Source organism: Danio rerio, chromosome 19 (assembly GCF_052040795.2).
Source record: "Danio rerio strain M-AB ecotype USA chromosome 19, GRCz13ab, whole genome shotgun sequence".
Lineage (NCBI taxonomy): Eukaryota > Metazoa > Chordata > Actinopteri > Cypriniformes > Danionidae > Danio > Danio rerio.
In genome coordinates, this window is record NC_141039.2 from 40474622 (window position 1) to 40493672 (window position 19051).

At 33.2% G+C, this 19051-nt stretch overlaps 1 protein-coding gene across 16 annotated transcripts in view; it reads left to right on the top strand.

Annotated features, from left to right (window-relative positions):
- phf14 (PHD finger protein 14) overlaps positions 1–19051 on the top strand; it is a 159210-nt gene that overhangs the window by 47568 nt on the left and 92591 nt on the right. For 15 of the 16 annotated variants that reach the window (XM_087294431.2, XM_087294435.2, XM_087294434.2 and 12 more), the window contains 2 exon segments: positions 2157–2263; positions 11771–11866. In XM_087294431.2, the coding sequence (XP_087150557.2) occupies positions 2157–2263; positions 11771–11866 (203 nt within the window). 16 annotated transcript variants of the gene reach the window in all.

Here is a 19051-nt window from a genome sequence, read left to right on the forward strand (position 1 = left end):
TGAATTAAATAAATTAACAAAAATCAAAAGATGAGGACATCAAATACTAAACTGTTTTACAAAAAGGCAATAGGATTTATTTTGTTTAGGCTAGTAATGTGTATTTCAAGTAGCAGGCTTTGATGAACTTTGTGGCACTTAGTCCTATTGCAAAGTGACTCTAAAGGAAAGAGACAAGCAACTGACATCTGAAATAATTTCCTTTATTTAAAATGAAATGAATTAAATTTATTTGAAATAAAATTGGTCGTATAACAAAATCTAAAATCTAATGAAGAAAAAATTGCCTTGCGACTGTATACAAAAAAATAAAATTAGGTAATTTTCCCCGATAAAATTTTTCCAAAAAATAAAAAAATTACAGTAGATGCCACGTAGTTCAACATATCTTGCGGCATTCTTAAACTGGGCAAAAGAAATGCAATTACTTTTTTTGTAAAATACTTTTAAATAGTATTTTATATCCTTATCCTTTTATTTTATATAATTTTAACATTATTATATATTTTTTTATTATTGTTTTCCCATGTGGGAGTCAGGATTTGAATGATATGTGTGCTGGATATTATTGCATTATTTAAAATAAAATACAGATTTTTTTGCACAAAATGTTCAATAAGTGAAGTTTCGCAAACTAATTTCTACTATAAGTAGCCTAGCAAACCCCCCCCCCCATACACCCCTTTTTCCCCTTTACTCATTTACCACGGGGAGCTCTTGAGAACCATCTAAACTCGTACTCCCCTTACATGCTCTATTGACCAAGCTGGAGCCCTGGGCTCAATTATCTCTGAGTTCAGGGTTCTCTCCCAGGACAGCATGCCAAACCTGCTAATAGCATCAAGCAATATCTACGTGTGAACTCTTAAAAATAAATTTGGAGAAAAATAAACAACACACTCTTTAAAGTTGGATGGATTCTACATGGCTCTTGTAGTTGTAGTCAGTTGTAAAACACTCGTTGTTATTGTTGGGGTGTGAACTCCCTTAAGGCCCATTCACACCGAAATGTCTTTTTTTTTTTTTTTTCGCCGACATTTAATGCCTTGTGACTAAATAAAGGCAGGAGTAAAAAGGAGTCAGGAGCCAGGAGTAAAAGCGTCATTTTTAAAGAAATGACTCGTTTTGATGTGCCGCGTCAAAACCTTCTCCACCAATCAGATTGGCACTTTTGTTCACATGCACGGAGCTGCTGAAGTTACAGTAAACAAAACTTTGAAGCGCTCAAGCGCAAAAGTGTCTATGTGAGCGCACACTGAAGAAGATGCCCAGGGGCGATGTGAACTAGGAGCATGCCATCCATGCTTGTTCGAATTGCAGTAACAACAAGCGTGTCAACTTTCTCTCTTCTTCTTCTGTGTTACAAGTTTAAAGTTGTGTAGCACCACCCTGTGTACCGGAGTCTTTTTATTTTTCATTAAACACCATCTAACATCAAGGAGTGATTTTGCATATTCTTCTGCTCGACACCAGTGAAAATCGATTAGGCTTGAATGCGGAAAAACGTCCCGTAAAACGCTGACGATAGACGCAAACAAAAAGTGTCTCGGTGTGTACGAGCCTTTACTCGTAAAAAAAAAAAAAATATATATATATATATATATATATATATATATATATATATATATATATATATATATATATATATATTATTAATTAATTATTATAATTATTCAAACTTTACAGTTACTGTTTCCTAATCAGGCCTTAAGCTATATGATGCCACAAATGCATTAGTGCTTGTTCATTCATTATAAAGAACTATTGCAGATTTGCACAATGCGATATCGATGCTGAAACGCTATATTGTTCATATTGTTTTTGGTGTAAACAGGCTTATGTCGTCCCTAACCCAGTTAAACAGCAGTCGGTTTCAGACATGCATCCCGCTCTGTAGCCTTGCAGCTCGGCACTTGCCCTCCAAATGAGTGATGTTAAGAGCAGATGTGTGGAGTAACCTTGGGCACACACTCCATTAGGTTCCAGCAGGAGGCCTATCCTCTATCAGCGCTCTTTCTCTCTCTCTTGTTCTACCTCTTTTTTTATTTTTTTTATTATCCGCTCGTACTTTCTCCCTCAATCTTCCTTTGATATACTTTTTCTTGTACTCTGATGGCAATCTCTGTATCGATTTGTTTGTGTCTTTTGGTATTCAGAGCGGAACATGAGGATGATTCAAATCCAGGACAACATCGTGGAGCAGAAGAACCTCAAAGACAAGCTGGAAAGTGAGCAGGAGAAACTGCACATGGAGTATGATAAGGTCCGTCTATACTGTTGACACTCTAGGCTCTTGCTAGCATCTGTTTTGTGCATTAGCGTTTATCCGTTGTGCATTTGTTCATGGCCATTGGTGCTTAAGAAGGGGCACAAGCACACTAGGAAATAATGACACGCCGCTGGAGTGTTATACCAAGAGCATGTGGAAAATGCCACTAAATAACACCAATTATGAATCAGTCTTTTCATTTCAAATCTGCTTTTTAAGCTACTTTGTGCTTGACCAACTGCAGAGAGAGAAAAAAACAGGAGTCCTATATAACACAAGAGTATTGTCAATAACGAAACATGAGATAATGTTAGTGAATAATGAACAACTACTAAGGGAAGTCAGATAAAATAAGTTGTAAATATAGTTTCTTGATGTGTGAACTACTCTTTGTAAATTATATTGCAAATAATCAAAATTTCAGTCTAAATGTTATGTATTCAATTTAGTTCACTATTTGCTTAATTTAAACATTAAACCAGAGCTAAACAATATATCATCTGAGCATTGATATCACAGTGAGTTTAAATGTAATAGTCACTATGTAGGATTAGATTGTTTATTAAAAATTAAAGGTAAAAAAAAAAAAAAAAAAAAAAAAATATATATATATATATATATATATATATATATATATATATATATATATATATATATATATATATATATATATATATATATATATATATATATATATATATATATATATATATATATATATATATATATATATATATATATATATATATATATATATATATATATATATATATATATATATATATATATATATATATATATATATATATATATATATATATATATATATACACACAATATTGACCTGTTATTTTACGTTTAATTGTTTAACATCTGTACTTGAATACTGTTAGACTAACCAGAAAACCATAAAGTGTTTCACTTTTATTTTTGCTCTATATGTCCTTGTATTTTATTATAATTTTTGCAGATGCACTTCATAGAAAAGGCCTTAATCACCCCAGTCGATATTTCTAAATAAAATATTCCCAAATAGAGCTATGCAAATACATCTGGGGCCTGTTTCAGTAAGGAGGTTCAAACAACTCGGAGTTTAAACTTGAACTCTGAGTTGATTTACCGAGAGATTAAAAACTCTGAGTTTTCGGTTTCAGAACAGCTGATCTGAGTTGGGTCAATCAACTTTGAGTAGACCAACTCAGAGTTAAGCGCGCGCACCGTGACTATAAAAAGGCATTATCAATGGAGCGCAGATATTACGAGTTACTTTGGCAACATCTTAAAAAAAGAGCATTTCTGCATTTCTTTCTCCAGCTGAACTTGATGTGGTCATGACAAGTTATAGCAAATATAAGTGTATATATTTAAAATGAAGCAACCATCAGTGAAGAAGAGACAGCGTGGGAAAACAGCTGCCCAAGTTAATGCGTAATTTTTAATTTTAAGTATTTAAACATTTAAGTATAATAAAATAAGTAATGCAATGTGTGACGTTTATACTTTTTTTCTAAACTTTTATACACTTTTATCAGTTTTAATAGATTTAACAGTGCACTTGTTATGTGTCTGCCTTTTTATTGATCAAGTGATAGAGGTTGATATAACATTAAGAAGGTAAGCAGTAATAAAATAATTTAGACAGAATAATAATCCCATTAATCTAGTAACAGTGCTTGTCGAAGGTTAAGCTAATTATTTATGAAAAAAGGACAAGCCTCGTACGTGACTTTGTTCTGTGTGTGACAAAAATGTAGGCAATAGCTGTGTTTCCATCAAAATATAGGCTATTACATAAATTTGTGCAAAACTGGAATAACGCCTAAAAATAAAGCAGCGTTTTTATCCAAAGAGTCGAAGAGAACACAATCGTCACTTCCTGATTAACTTGCGCCAAATATCAACAGTAAAAACAGAATTACTGCGGTAGAAGAAGCTGCATCAATGATTTTTTATTTAATTAATTTACTTGCGCCTCAGAAGACAATTGACACACAATGAACACGTGGGGGCGTTTAAGGCCAGACGCGGAGATCTTGACACGCTCCAGACGCTCGGAGGTAATTAATAATATACACTAATACTGAAACATTTAAGGCATTTTAGAATGACTAAAACAGCATTAAAGATGTTCTGCAGTGTGCTCAGTCTGCTGGTTTGTCCTTTCACACACATTTTCATCATCATATCTAACAAACCATTTTTTAATGTACATACTGTAATTTGTTAAGTGCACTTCGTAGTTTATGTGCATCTTATCAAATAAAAGTTTAACCTACTCAGTTATGCACATGTTATATTATGCGTATTTTCAAAAGTTATGTGAATCATGACGTTTCCATCAATCTTTTTTATGCACATCTCCAAAATGAGCTCTAAAATAGGTGTGTGGAAATGTAAGACTAATGCGAGAAATACCGCTTCATCTTTAAAAAGGGGAGGAGACCGACAGAAACTCAGAGTTTAGAGAATAAAACCTGCTCCGGACCAGGTTAGATTCACAGAGTAAGTTACCACGGTAACTGACTCTGAGTTAAAGTTACCTCTCTTTCAGAAACAGGCTTGACTTACCCTGCTTTCTCGAGTTTAACAAACCTGCCATTTTGAAACGGAAAACCCAGAGTTTCTCTAATTTCAGGGTTAAACTACTCTGAGTTTTAACTTAACCTGCTTTCTGAAACAGGCCCCTGGTGAAAATGTATTCATATCACAATATGAATCACAGCAAAACAAAATATTGCATTGTCAGATTTTTGTTATTGTGCAGCTATACATAACACATATATGCTCAAATATTGTCAAGGTTTTTACTTATTAAAAATATATTTTAAAATATCTATAATTTAATACTTATGAAAACACTTATTTATAATGAGCTAAAGCAATTTTTAGCTCATTTTTTCAGATTTAATGAGTTTTTTTTTTGGAGGGGACATCTTAATTTTATGTTCAATCAACTTAAAATGGTAAATAATAACAATAATACGTTAACTTATTTGGTTTGCGTGGAGATGACCAAGGAATTAATAAATGTTTTGAATATTTAGTAGAATTTTATTTTTTTTTATTTTTTTTTTTTGCGCAAATGTTTTTTAATTGTCTTACAATTGTTTTATTTATCTTTAATTACTTTTCTGTAATTAAGATTTTTGTAAATTGTAGAATTTTCGAAGATTTTTAGAAAAGGCTTTTATCATTTTTTAAAGAAGTTAAAATTATTTTTATTATCTTTTAATTGTCTTTTTTTTTTCTCTACAATTTATACACTTATCGGCCACTTTATTAGGTACACCTGTCTAACTGCTTTTTAACTCAAATTTCTTTGCAGCCAATCGCATACGAGCAACTCAATGCATTTAGGCATGTAGATAGGCATGGTCAAGATGATCTGCTGCAGCCTATTAGTACCAGTTGAGCATCATGTCAATGCCACAGCCTACCTGAGTATTGTTGCTGACCATGTCCATCCCATTAGGACTTCCAGCAGGATAACGCTGCTGGTTGTATTGCCCGAATTATCTCAGTCTGCTTTCTTGAACATAACACTGTACTGAAATGGCCTCCACAGTCTCCAGATCTCCATCCTATAGAGCATCTTTGGGATGTGGTGGAACTGGATCCTATCGTGTCAATATGAAACAAAATCTCTGAGGAATATTTTCAGTACCTTGTTGAATCTATGCCACGAAGGATTAAGACTGATCTGAAGGCAAAAGGGGGTCCAACCCGGTACTAGTAAGTTGTATCTAATTAAGTGGCCGGTGATTGTATATTCCATGGTTTTATATGATTATAATACTATTTACATTTCAATTAGCAAAATCTATTTTTATAGTTTGTGTTTAATAGAAACCCCTTTGATTAATACAAATAAAATGAAAACTATTAAACAGTACAAATGAAATATTACAGTGAAAATATTTTTATAATGTGCAATAACAAAAACTGACACTCAGAATACAAACAAAACATCAAATGTAATTTAGAATGATGATGATGATGATAATAATAATAATAATAATAATAATGATAATAATAATAATAATGTTATTTGCAGCTTTTTATTTTTCGCTCAATCCCCCTAAACATGATCTCTCCAAGCAGAATTATCTTGATGGGCTTTTCTCATCTTGCCCACTGAAGAATAGAATGAAAGCAAAGAGAGCAACTTTGAGGAGTTAATGTGGCGTCCAGTCTTTCTGCGCCACATGTATTAAGCGCTATTAATGGAGTGTGTGTTGTTAATTACGGCACTCAACATGCATTAGCACGATGTCGGCCTCTGAGAGACATTTCAAGGAAATCAACATCTGCGGACAAAAGTTGTGCTGAAGGCAGTCGTCTGGAAATGATCATCTGGAAAATTATGTCTAATAATCCTGAATTATATAGTGTGTTACATAGATTTAGGCTTTTAGCACGATTTGTTTGGTTTGATATTTTCAACGCTGTATTGAAAAGGCAGCATGTTTACGTCACCAAGCTAGCAAATGGTAATGTGTTGGCATCATGTGTTTATTATTGTAGCTAAGAGACTGCTTCAGGATTCATTATACTATATTATTTTATATTACAGTAATGGTATTTATGCAACAGTAATTGAAATCCAAATTTATTTTCGTCATTTACACTTTGTTTCAAGTTACAATCTTTAGTTTATATTAATGTAGCACAATTTACAACAGCTTTAAAGCTTTACAGCATCAAAATGAAATAAATAATAAATAAAACATAGCAGCATAAATACATTTAATAAATCAATAGAACAACATCTAAAAACCCGCGTAGTGTTGACATAAAAAAGTGGAATCAAGAAGAACATCGATGGAAATAACAGATAAAATATAGAGACTGAAAGTACTGAAAGTAATGGAACATTTAAGTTTAAATTTTATGTGGATGTGGCAGACCAGAAATGCAAGCTCGTGCGTCAAGTTTCGCTTCATTGCAAAGTTTAAGCAAGTTTGGTGAACCTAACCTGCAGAATTGTTAAAAGTGACTGCGTGAGACTAATTGAAGATCTCAACATGACATCATTCATTCATTCATTCATTTTTTTTCGGCTTAGTCCCTTTATTAATCTGCCGTCACCACAGTGGAGTGAACCGCCAACTTATTCATCATATGTTTTATGCAGCGGATGCCCTTCCAGCCGCAACCCATAACTGGGAAACCATACACTCCCATCCACAAACATACACTACGAATAATTTTAGCCTACCCAATTCACCTATAGCACGTGTCATTGGACTGTGGGGGAAACTGGAGCACACAGAGGAAACCCACGTGAACACGGGTAGAACATGCGAACTCCACACAGAAATGCCAACTGACCCAGCCGAGGCTCAAACCAGCGACCTTCTTGCTGTCAGGTGACAGTGCCATCGCGCCACAACATGAACTCAGTGTATAGAAATTATAGAAATTAAAAGTATGGAGCAATCTCTCGCTTTTTTAAATGGTTAGTCATCGTGTTTAATCCCGCCCCTTTTCACAATGCAATACAACAGAATTTTGCATGTGCAAACACTAGTTTGACCGCGGCATATGAAATAGAGAAATATTACATAGCTAAATAGTTTAGCATAATATTAGGGGAAAAAATATATTGTAATGCACATACTTTGTTCATGGAACAAAAAAAAAGTATAATAGCAAAATATTTTTAATTTAATTGTAAAGGGAAAAAGACAAGAATGTATTGTCAAACAATATCATTTTACACAGCAAAAGAAAGTCAAAGGCACTCAAAATGTGGAAATAATAATAAAAAGTCTTTATTGACATGGCTATTAAAACTGCACCTACGTGTTTCGGCAAGCACATACCTTCATCAGGGTCACCCCACATTTTGCAAGTGCCTTGGACTTTGTTTTGCTGCTTATTCTGATGAATCCTTTACTCTAGGAGCACCGATGCATTAATTAAGCTACCCCTGAGCACTTTTTTTTGTTTGATTTTGGATTTTCAAATCATTTTACAATTGCAAATATGAAATTCAATTGAACTATTCATCGAAATATGATCTAGTACTGCATTGGCCATTGTGATGTTTAGTTACAATTTGAATGAGTTTTTTAATTTTGTTGCATATTACATTATTTTTTTGTTTGTTTTTTTATCCGTGTAAATTTATTTAGTCCTCTTTTATTATTAAATTGATTCATTTTTTGTTTAATTAAAAAAACATATTTTTAATCAATATTAGTAATTAATTTATAAAATATTAGAATGTTGTGTTTAATAAAATACTGAACTATTTAATTTTTTTCAATGTATTTTAGTCCTCCTTATATATATATATATTATTATTTAAATAATAATGAATAATTGATACAGTATTAGAATGTTGTTTAATACCTATTAATAAATAATATCTAGTAGTGATTCGCCATTGTACATTTTAGTTGCAGTTTGAATTAATTTTTCCACTTGTAACATATTGTATTTTTTTTTTGTTATTTGTAGTGTTAATTAATTTAGTCCTACTTATTTTATTTATATATTAATTATTTTTTTGTTTATTTTGAATAATCATATTTTTAAAGAAAAAAATAATTAATTTATAGAATATTAGATTGTTGTGTTTAATAAAATATTGAGCTATTTCATTTTTTTCAATGATATTTAGTCCTCATTTTATTCATTTTTAATCAAAAATTTTTATTCATTTTTGTTTATTTCAAATAAAAAATAATCAGTATTAATAATTAATTGATAAAATATTAAAATGTTGTGTTTAATAAAATATTGAAATATTATTTTTTTTCAGTGTAATATTTTAAGTTCAAATTAATTTTTTTTGTTTACTTAAATGGTTTTAGTTTACTAAAATAACCCTCGTTCAACAGAAAAAATAAATACATTTAGGTGATTACAGTCTTCTTTTTGTGGTAAATTATTGGTGCCCTTTAACTGCCCTAATACTTTTGTGTTTATAAATAACATAATAAATAAATATCTAAATAATAAATGGACAACTAGCAGCATTATTATGTGCTGATGCCCGCTGTGCTGTCAGCATCAGTCTGGAGCTGGTTTTAAATGTTAGCTCAAGCTCTCCAGGTGGAGCCTCATCTTCACAGACAGCGCAGATAAGGACAGGCTCTCTGTACTTGCGTTTCACATACCCATAATAACTTCACCTCTCCACTGTTTCCTCTCATCATCGTCTTTATCAAACGCCTGCCTGACGCTTATCTACTGTCTGGAGCTCAGAGTGGCCCCTACACGCCGAAATGCCACTGCGCTCTGTGTGTGTGTATGTGTGTGCATGCGCGTGCGTGTGTGTGGAGGAGGAGAGATGTAGATGCAGCAAGTGTGATGGCATATTTCATGGTGTGCTGGTCTCTAAATCCGTTTAAAGGAGCCCTGGGTATTTAGACTTGTGTGAGTTCATATGAAATAAATGATATCTGTTTTTGAAATATGTAGTTGAATACCAATGAAATATTTGTTGAGATCAGTCAATTTTAGAATCAATTTTTGAAGGCTTGATTATGCTTGGGGTGAACTGTGACATGTTCATGTCAGTTTAAGAAAAATATATTTGAATTATTTTTCACATATTTTATCTTTATTAAAAACGGCAGATTCTGCTCTCCTAAGTTAAAAAGAGTCATTTATTTTATTTATAATATATACTCTAACCCCTTCCCAATCCTAAACCTACCTCACAGTAACGTAAAAACAGTAATTATAATGAGAAATGTTTATATTATTTATTAAATTACCCATTAGCTTATATTTTATTATTGGCTACCCAAACCCAAAACTGGTAGTAATGTAAAAACAGTAATTCTAATGAGAATTATTGACATTTTTCATTAAATTACCTATAAATTACAGTAATTAAAAGATAATTATTTATATTATTTATTAAATTATTATATTCTTTATTCAACTATCCATTAGCTTGCATTTTATTAACGTTTTCCCCTACCCAAACCCTAAACTTACTCCTTATAGTAATGTAAAACAAGTCATTCTTAAAGGAATTATTTACATTATTTATTAAATTACCCTTAAATTATAGTAATTATAACGAGACTTTATATTGTATTTTATTAACGTTTACCCCTAGCCAAACCCTAAACTTACCCCTCACATTAATTATAATGGTAATTATTTACATTAATCATTATACTACCCATTAAATGGGTATTTAATTAACGTCTGCCCCTGCCCTATATATATAGTGAAAGATATTGTTAATGTAAAATATACTTTCTCAAACCATAATACACTATCTCTTTCATACCACCCAGACTTAGTATGAAATAAGGAATGATTGGAAAGAGTTTTAATGGATTTTAATACTGAACACCGAATGAAAACAAAACTTTTCAGGCAGCATTTGTACAATGATGTTCTGTGATTTTATTCTAGCCAAAATAAAACAAATAAGACTTTCTCCAGAAGAAAAGATATTATCAGACATACTGTGAAAACTACTCTGCTCTGTTAAACATCATTTGGTAAATATTTTAAAAAGAAGAAAAAAATTAGAAGGGGGCTAATAATTCTGACTTCAACTGTATATCCCATGTAAGTAAAAGGAAAAGAAATATTAAATATGTAAACACCTATATAAAACACAATTTTCCTTCAAAATTACAAAAAAATATAAACATTTACAATTCTCAAATCAAGTGATCACTTCTTGTTGAAAATATAGAAAGCAATTGACAACTCTGCCAGTCTCCCATGGACTGTCTTTCTCTCAAACTGTATGTGAGTTGGCCACACACACTTATTTGCACTTCACGGAATAAAAAACAGTATTTTATGGTGCACACTACTTTCTGCGGTAACGATATATGCCTTTATACTCTCATTCAGTAGCTCAGAGTTTGTCATAGAAGCATGACTGTAATGTTGCCGAATGACAGTGAAACTTCTGAACTGCAGTTGAAGTTGAAAAATTAAAAAAAGAAACACCCTGTATTGCATGAAACTGGAGGAATCATTTGATAGTGTAATGATGTGATGACATTAACGTATCTATTTGGTATATAACATGTAAAATGGGAACAGGAAAGCAACTCATTATTGCCTTATTCAGATTAAAGTAAACAATTGGATGTACATGTAAATGTAGTCAATGTGGTATCATTTAAGTACTTTATTTTCAGAGGTGTGGTGTGGTAATAAATAACAGGCAGTACCAATACCTCATCTATCTGATGCCTAAAATAATTCTGCCTCCGTAGCCAAAGATGAATGTGTATTTATTTAAAATAGCTAATATATGCTGCATACTTTAGTAAAAGCTCATTTCCACATGGTCCTTTATAAAATGTAGCGTTTATTTGCCTATATGTAGCTTGGTTTTGTAACACAATGTAAGCATGTACACATATTAGCCACAGGATTGTGTACACATTAGATTTGTACACACATTAGTCAATGTCTGTGCGTGTGTGTGTGCTAACAGACTGAGCTGCCCAACTTGTCCTTGTCTTATCTTATCTCCCGCCTTGCCGCGGTTTTTATCTGCCACAGCTGTGCGAGTCTCTGGAGGACCTGCAGAATGTCAATGGCCAGCTGAGGACCGAGGGCCAGGCCATATGGAGCATGATGGGGGGGATCGTTGGACAGGTACGGCTTACCTTCAAGCGCCTCACGCTTTCTCTCTGCTGTCCATCTTCATTGCACGTCTCTCCGCCCCGTCCCATCCTTGATCCAGCTGCACGCCTCATCTATCACAGCCCGCCCTGATACAAACCACTTCCTTCAGGTGTTCTTTAGAGGCTGAAATGTTTTAAAGGGACTGTATTTTATACTCTCCAGTCCCGCTTTTAATGTTATTTCTGCTATATTTTTATTGCTAATGCCATTCTCCACCCTCTTAGTGACCTTTAGTTGAACCTTCAATTTAGGCTGGTTTAAAATGTGTTCTAAATAAAAGCATGCAATAGGAAAATTTTTCAAATTAAAAGGAATTTTTGTCCCAACCAACATCTGAAATTTTAATTTCAGGAACGGCTTTTAGTTCTTGCACATTGACACTGACAATGATCACCTCAGAAACACCTCATGTGCTTTATCAAAGACTCTAGAATACACAAGACATGCCATTCATATACTTTTAAATAGGGAAAAATGTAACTGTCAATTTAGTTGATTAAAGCCCTGCCTTCTAGTACTGGAGCCAATCAGCGATCGATATATGGCGAATAAAGCTCGCCTTCTAGTACAGTAGCCAATCATCGATCACTGTACAATGATAATTCTTCGGGAGAGGGGCTCGGACTAGACGTGAGTTTCTGCAGATTATGTGTGATACATTTAGAAATGAAACCAAATAGACAGTGTTGTTTAATTTTGTTGGTTATTCGTAAAATGAAATGTGTTTTTGCATTGAGAGGCGCCTTTTTTGGATGATTTACTATTGGCTGCGAGCGTTTTGCTTATGTGCCCTGTGTTTTAACCGCCCGATGCACCTCGCGTTTTTGCCCTTGCGTGTTGTGCGCTTGCAGTTGAAAAAAAGTCAAGTCTTCGCGAAAAAGGCGCGTCACGTCACTCGCGTCTTTTTCATTCTCCTATCAAATGAAAACCGAGGCGGGGTTTCCGTTGAAGTGCCTACAATGTTTGTGTTGTCAAGACAACAATGGAGACTTTTGAAGATGAAGGAGAGACTTGTGGTTGCTGTTCTGAGTTATTCGAAGCTTCCCAAATCTTGAATATCACAATATTATTAAATATATACATTAATATAATATCAACTGCACTCTCGCTCAATACCCAGCTGATTCAGTCATTGCCTCGTGACATAAAAAAGCGCACCAAACTTCTTTTTTTATTGTTAACATAAAAGGCAGTGTGTGGTGCACCTCGTGCTTTTGGAACGTAAAGGCGTTTTCAGTGTGTTTGGACCCTTAAAGGGACTTTGGCTTTATTCAGCGTTAAATGCTAATAATGTGAGTTTGAATTGCCATACTACTGAAAGCAGCTGCAGATCGTTCACCTCAGATCTTGAAAAATAAACGTTTTGAAATTAAACTTTAGTACTTGTGAATCAAAGCCAACACATATCAGTGATTCAGCATCTAAATTTAATAACATTAAAAAGGTTTATTATTTATTAATTACATTATAAACCTTACCATTTTGTTGGAGTGCAGTAAGTGCAGTATTTTGTGCTTCTAAATGGCTATATTTAAATTTCTGTCGTGTTTCATTTGGTGCAAACAGCCAAATTGCTTATCACTGCAAATCTTGTCACGTTGTGTGTTGTTAGGACACGAGGTTACAATGTAACCTGCTCACCTAATGTTTACATTCATAATATTTATTTTATTTGCTAATTAATGACCTCATGTGGAACTCTGAATCTGCGTCTCATTTCGGAGTCTGCTACTGTCTATGGGAGGTTGCATTTCAGCCACGGGCGCATGCTTTGAGAGCCTTCATGACTGAATGAATGAAATATTTGTTTTTTTTCACCAAGGCAAGCTGAGGTGCTGAAAAATAATTGGCTAAAAGAACCAAAACAAAGACAAATGATTTTACATAAACAAGAAGACTAAAAGAATCATAAAATACTCACACAATAAGTATAAAACAACAAATAATTGAAAGATTAAAAGCTGTGATTTGAAAAAGTTTTAATAGGAATAAAAAAAGACGCAAAGTGTGATCTGTCAGACGTACTGGAACCCAGTGCTCATTAGATAAAAGCAAAACTGAACAGACAACTATTATTAATTATAAAAAAAGCTCATAGTACTGCAGCTCTATCAACATTATGGCCATTGCAAAAGGATTATTTACTTGTGTTAGAGAACAGAAAGAAGGCATTTATGAGCTTGAAAACATCTCATCCTTTTGGTTTTCATGGCAATATCATCCTTTTGTAGTCAGAAGAGTCTTTTTTATAGTACAAGATGTTCACTTTTAGATGTTGCATAAAAAGTCTTAAAATGCCTGATTATACACTACATTCCTTCAACATGATAACAGTTACCTTGACATAACCTTCACAGTGTTTGATTTTCAGTGAAATTGACATCATGCAATTACCCACATTGCTACATCAAACGCATACTTATTTGTTGTTGCTTTTTTTATGTCTGCATCATAAAAAAATTAGACTCAGAAATGTCAGATCAGACTCTTATTTTGAAAGTTTATTAATCCTTTGTAAAGTGATTTATTATTCTTTGAACTAATAGAAATGTTTGGCTGTTTTATTGCATCACATGGATCGAGCAGCTTGGTCATGTTGGGATCGTTTTTTATACTATTTAATGACGTTTAAGTCAGTCCTGCCTGTTTTTTTATTTATTTTTATTTATTTCTAATACTGAATATGTGCTCTTTCAATACATTTTTTTTTTAAAGAAATGTCTGCCAAATGCATAAATGTAGAAATAAATGCCTTTATTTAGGTAACAGGTATGAACCTGACATGACAAAATGAGTTTTATAGCGTGAAGAATTGTCTTCAAGGCAGATTGCTTAAAAAAGCACAGTTTTTTTTTTATAAGCTTTTTTTAAAGTCTACTTTAGAAGAGTTTTACTGTATAAGCAGACTTTAATGTTAGTGTATGTATAAAATAATTTCATAGTTTTTCAGCTCTATCAGCATTATCATCATTGCACAAGTGTAGTGACACCTGTCAGAGAACAGAAAGAAGGTTTTTGGGAGCTTAAAAATGTCACATTCTCTCTCTTTTTGTTGTTAAAATATCCTTTGAATTATGGAAGGGTGTATTTTTTGTTTATTTTTTATTTTTCCTACGAGAGATCTTCACAAAATGACTTTTAGATGGTGCATGAAAAGTTTTAAAATGCATTACTATGCACTATATTCCCACAACATAACAGTTGCCTTGACACAACCTTTACTCAAAATTTTTACTTCACATCAAAAACATACTTATTTTTATAGCTTTTTTCCCACAAATTTGAACCATACAATCGCATAATCTGACTTTTATTTTGAAAGCTTATTAATCATCTGTTACATTTCTTTGAACTAACAGAGACAGTTGCCATCAGAATTTTTAGCCCCACTTTGATTTTTTTTTTTTTTTTTTTTTTTAATATTTCCCAAATGATGTTTAACAGAGCAGGGACATTTTCACAGTATGTCTGATAATATTTTTTCTTCTGGAGAAAGTCTTATTTGTTTTATTTCAGTTATAATAAAAGCAGTTTTTATTTTTTTGAACACCATTTTAAGGTCAAAATTATTAGCCCCTTTAAGCTACATTTTTTTGTCCGATATTCTACAGAACAATCCATCATTACACAATAACTTGCCTAATTATCCTAACCTGCCTAGTTACCTAATTAAACTAGTTAAGCCTTGAAATGTCAATTTAAGCCGAATAGAAGTGTCTTAAAATTTTTTTTGTCAAATATTGCTTACTGTCATTATGGCAAAGATAAAATAAATCAGTTATTAAAAATGAGTTATTAAAACTATTATGTTTAGAAATGTGTTGAAAAAATATCTGCTCTCCGTTAAACAGAAATTGGAGAAAAAAAATATACAGGGGGGCTAATAATTTTGACTTCAACTGTATGTTTGGTTGTTTTGTTTTATCATGTGGATGTAGGAGTTGGGTTGTGTTTGTTCTCAGAATTCGTCTTTGACTTCACTGTGGAAAAGAGTGTAAAGAGAGCAGAAATCTTCCCCTTGGATTTTTTTTTTTTTTTTTGCACCTGGGTAATGAGCTGTGATTGAAAGAAATCTAGATTGTAGGCAGCACCCCACAGGGTAGACAGCGTTGAGGTAATTCTCTTCGCTGTAATGGGCCTCCTGTTTGCGAAATTCTTTCATTTGCGCTAACTGATTGACCTGTCATTGGCCATGCACTCAGCCCTGACTCTGTAGCTAAAAGCCGCCAACCTCTCCCCCTGCTCACTATGGCAACCACATCACCACGGGTGACGGTCACTTAATGAGTGCGAAAAATGTGAAGGTCTGAAATGTTCTGTAGATCTTTCTTTTTTTGTCTAAATAACAGTCAGTACTTAGAATGCCATTTAGCAGGATATGCCCCGAAACAAAAATGTCACTGGCAACAGTAACCGTGAAAGTAATTGTAAGGTTTTGAAAAGTTTGTCGGAAAAGTTCAGCTTCTTTGTCAGAGCTAAGCATTGCTCAATTTCATGGAGATTATGCTTGCGTATGTGGAGAATTAGTGTAGTCTGAGCTGCAAGGCGACACGTTCTTGTCACTGAGGAGGTGTCAACAGTCTTTTGTGTTTTGGTTAAGGATGTCGATTTAACGTCCAATTAACAGTCCTGTGAAATTAAAATACTTTTTTGTTTTAGAGGTTAGTTACAGTCTGTTAGTATTAAGATATCTATAAGCTCATGTGCTCTAAAACAGTGACAAAATTCATGTTAGAAAAAATGAAACTGACATTAACATATAAAGCTTGCGGTTTGTCACTTCCGTCTAAATGGATTCATGTTTTGTTTTGTTTCTAGGACACTTTATACTTGAGTTTCTCATCAAATCTTGACCAATCAAATGTTCTCTAGTGTCTGACATGCCCCGCCCCCTTTTAGTAACTTTTCATTTGCTGCGCTCAACCAAAGTCCCTTTAAGGCAGAGGTGTCCAAACTCGGTCCTGGAAAGCCAGTGTCCTGCAGATTTTAGCTCCATCCTTGCAGGTCTGTTAAAGCAAGTTGTTTGTTGAAAGCATAGTAAAAGCTTGATTAGCTAGGCCAGCTGTGTCTAACTGGGACTGGAACTAAAGTTTGCAGGACACCGGCCCTCCAGGACTGAGTCTGGACATCCCTGCTTTAAGGCAAGTAATTTTACTCGGTGGCCATCTTTGAAACGTCTCTTGTGCAGTATGATCCGGGCATTCTTTCTGAATGGGGAAACATCAAATTCTCCAAAACTCTTAACCAAGCTTACAATTACATTACATATTTGGAATCACCAATAAAATTAAACAACAACTGTCTCATAAGTTTTGTTTCTCATCGTCCGAATCAGACAAAATCATTTATAGCTGTATTACATTATCATGCTTTGAATAATGATCATCTGATTGAAGTAATTTAAAACTTGGTCTTAGTGGTGAATCTCCTCCAGAAATGATAGAAATAGAGTAACTATGTCCCACCCTCTTCATTTTTCAGTTGAGATTACGTCAAACATCGAAAAAAAAATATACTCATTTCAAAACTCTTTCGAAAAAAATAACATGTTGCATTTTTATTAGAATAAGCATACCTCAACCACGTTTCAGACAGTTCATTGGTGACAAACAATGCAGGAGAACAGATGTCTGCATGATAGAGTTCACATGATAGCCTGTAGAATTTAGGTAGATGTCCCAAATATTCAAGATCTACAGATATGTCACAGATATTCATGGCTCATATTTATTGTTAAGGAATATCATTACTGGATAAATTTCCAGAGGATTTGTCCCATGATCAGGAAACCTTGCTACATCTCCTGCTAATGGCTGCAAGAAAAAATATAACAATTAACTGGTTTAAACCTGAACCACCCACGGTTTCACAGTGGATACAAAAAATCAGACAGTTATATTCAATGGAACAGTTGACAGCACAAATACATCTGAAGACTCAAATCTTTGAAAGAAGATGGGGACCAGCTCAAAGCCTCATTGGATAGGTCACTTATGTCTCTAAGTTTGTATTTTTGCTTGAAGTTTGTCTATTTACTTTTATTTATTTATTTTTTCCTCAGACCTATATTGTCATTATATATATCTTTATTTGTATGCTCGGGCCCAATCTCAGGACTGTTCTCATTACTGTTTGTATTTATGTTGACTGCTGTCAATAAAAGTTCAAAATAAGGAATATCATACAAGCATTGAGTTTACAGTAAGATTGATACTGCAGGGCTGTTTTGTCCAGCGTTACATTAATCCAAATATTCATCCAGCATGTGTTTTACACAGCTAATGCCATTCCAGCTGCAACCCATCATTGAGAAACACCCATACACTCTCATTCACATACATACACTACGGTCAATTTAGCTTACCCAGTTCACCTATAGTGCATGTCTTTGGACTCTGGGAGAAACCGGAGCACCTAGAGGAAACCCACGCCAACACAGGGTGAACAGTCCTAGCCGAGGCTTGAACCAGTATTCAGGCTTTCAACCATGCTGTGAGGCGACAGTGCTACCCACTGGGCCACTCAAACTAAATAGATGTTATAAATAAAAATAACAAATAAATAGATCTTGATTAATCCAAATATTGATTTTATTGTCTTATATTGCTCAGTTTTGTCCAAATGAAAATATTACCTAATAGGCTACTGCGTTTACTACCAAATATTGGTTGTTTTAGTTTCTTATTTAGTGGAATATTTTATAAAAAAAATAAATAAAATTCCTATTTTCATCCTAAAACAAATAATTAATACATACTAATATATAATTGGATTATCCAAAATGTTACAAATAATGTCACCATTATCTACACCTTGATTCTTTTTTGTTTTTGCAGATAATGAATTAATTGGGTAATAAATAAGTAAAAAAAATTAAATGTTTGTAACTGTTTTAGAGCTGCAATAAATGATCTGCCAGTACATTTAAATGTTCATATCCATGGAGCTTCTGGAAAATATATATTTGTTATAAAACATAGTTGTAGTAAAATCAATAAATATTTTTCTATGGCTGATTTTTTATTTATTAATTTATTTATTTTTTGCGTTTAACAAAATTTTGACCTACATTTTTTATTTGAGTGTAGTTTATCAGTGAAATTTAACATGCAATTAATTCGTTTAAAATATATACAGTTATTATTAGCCTATTAT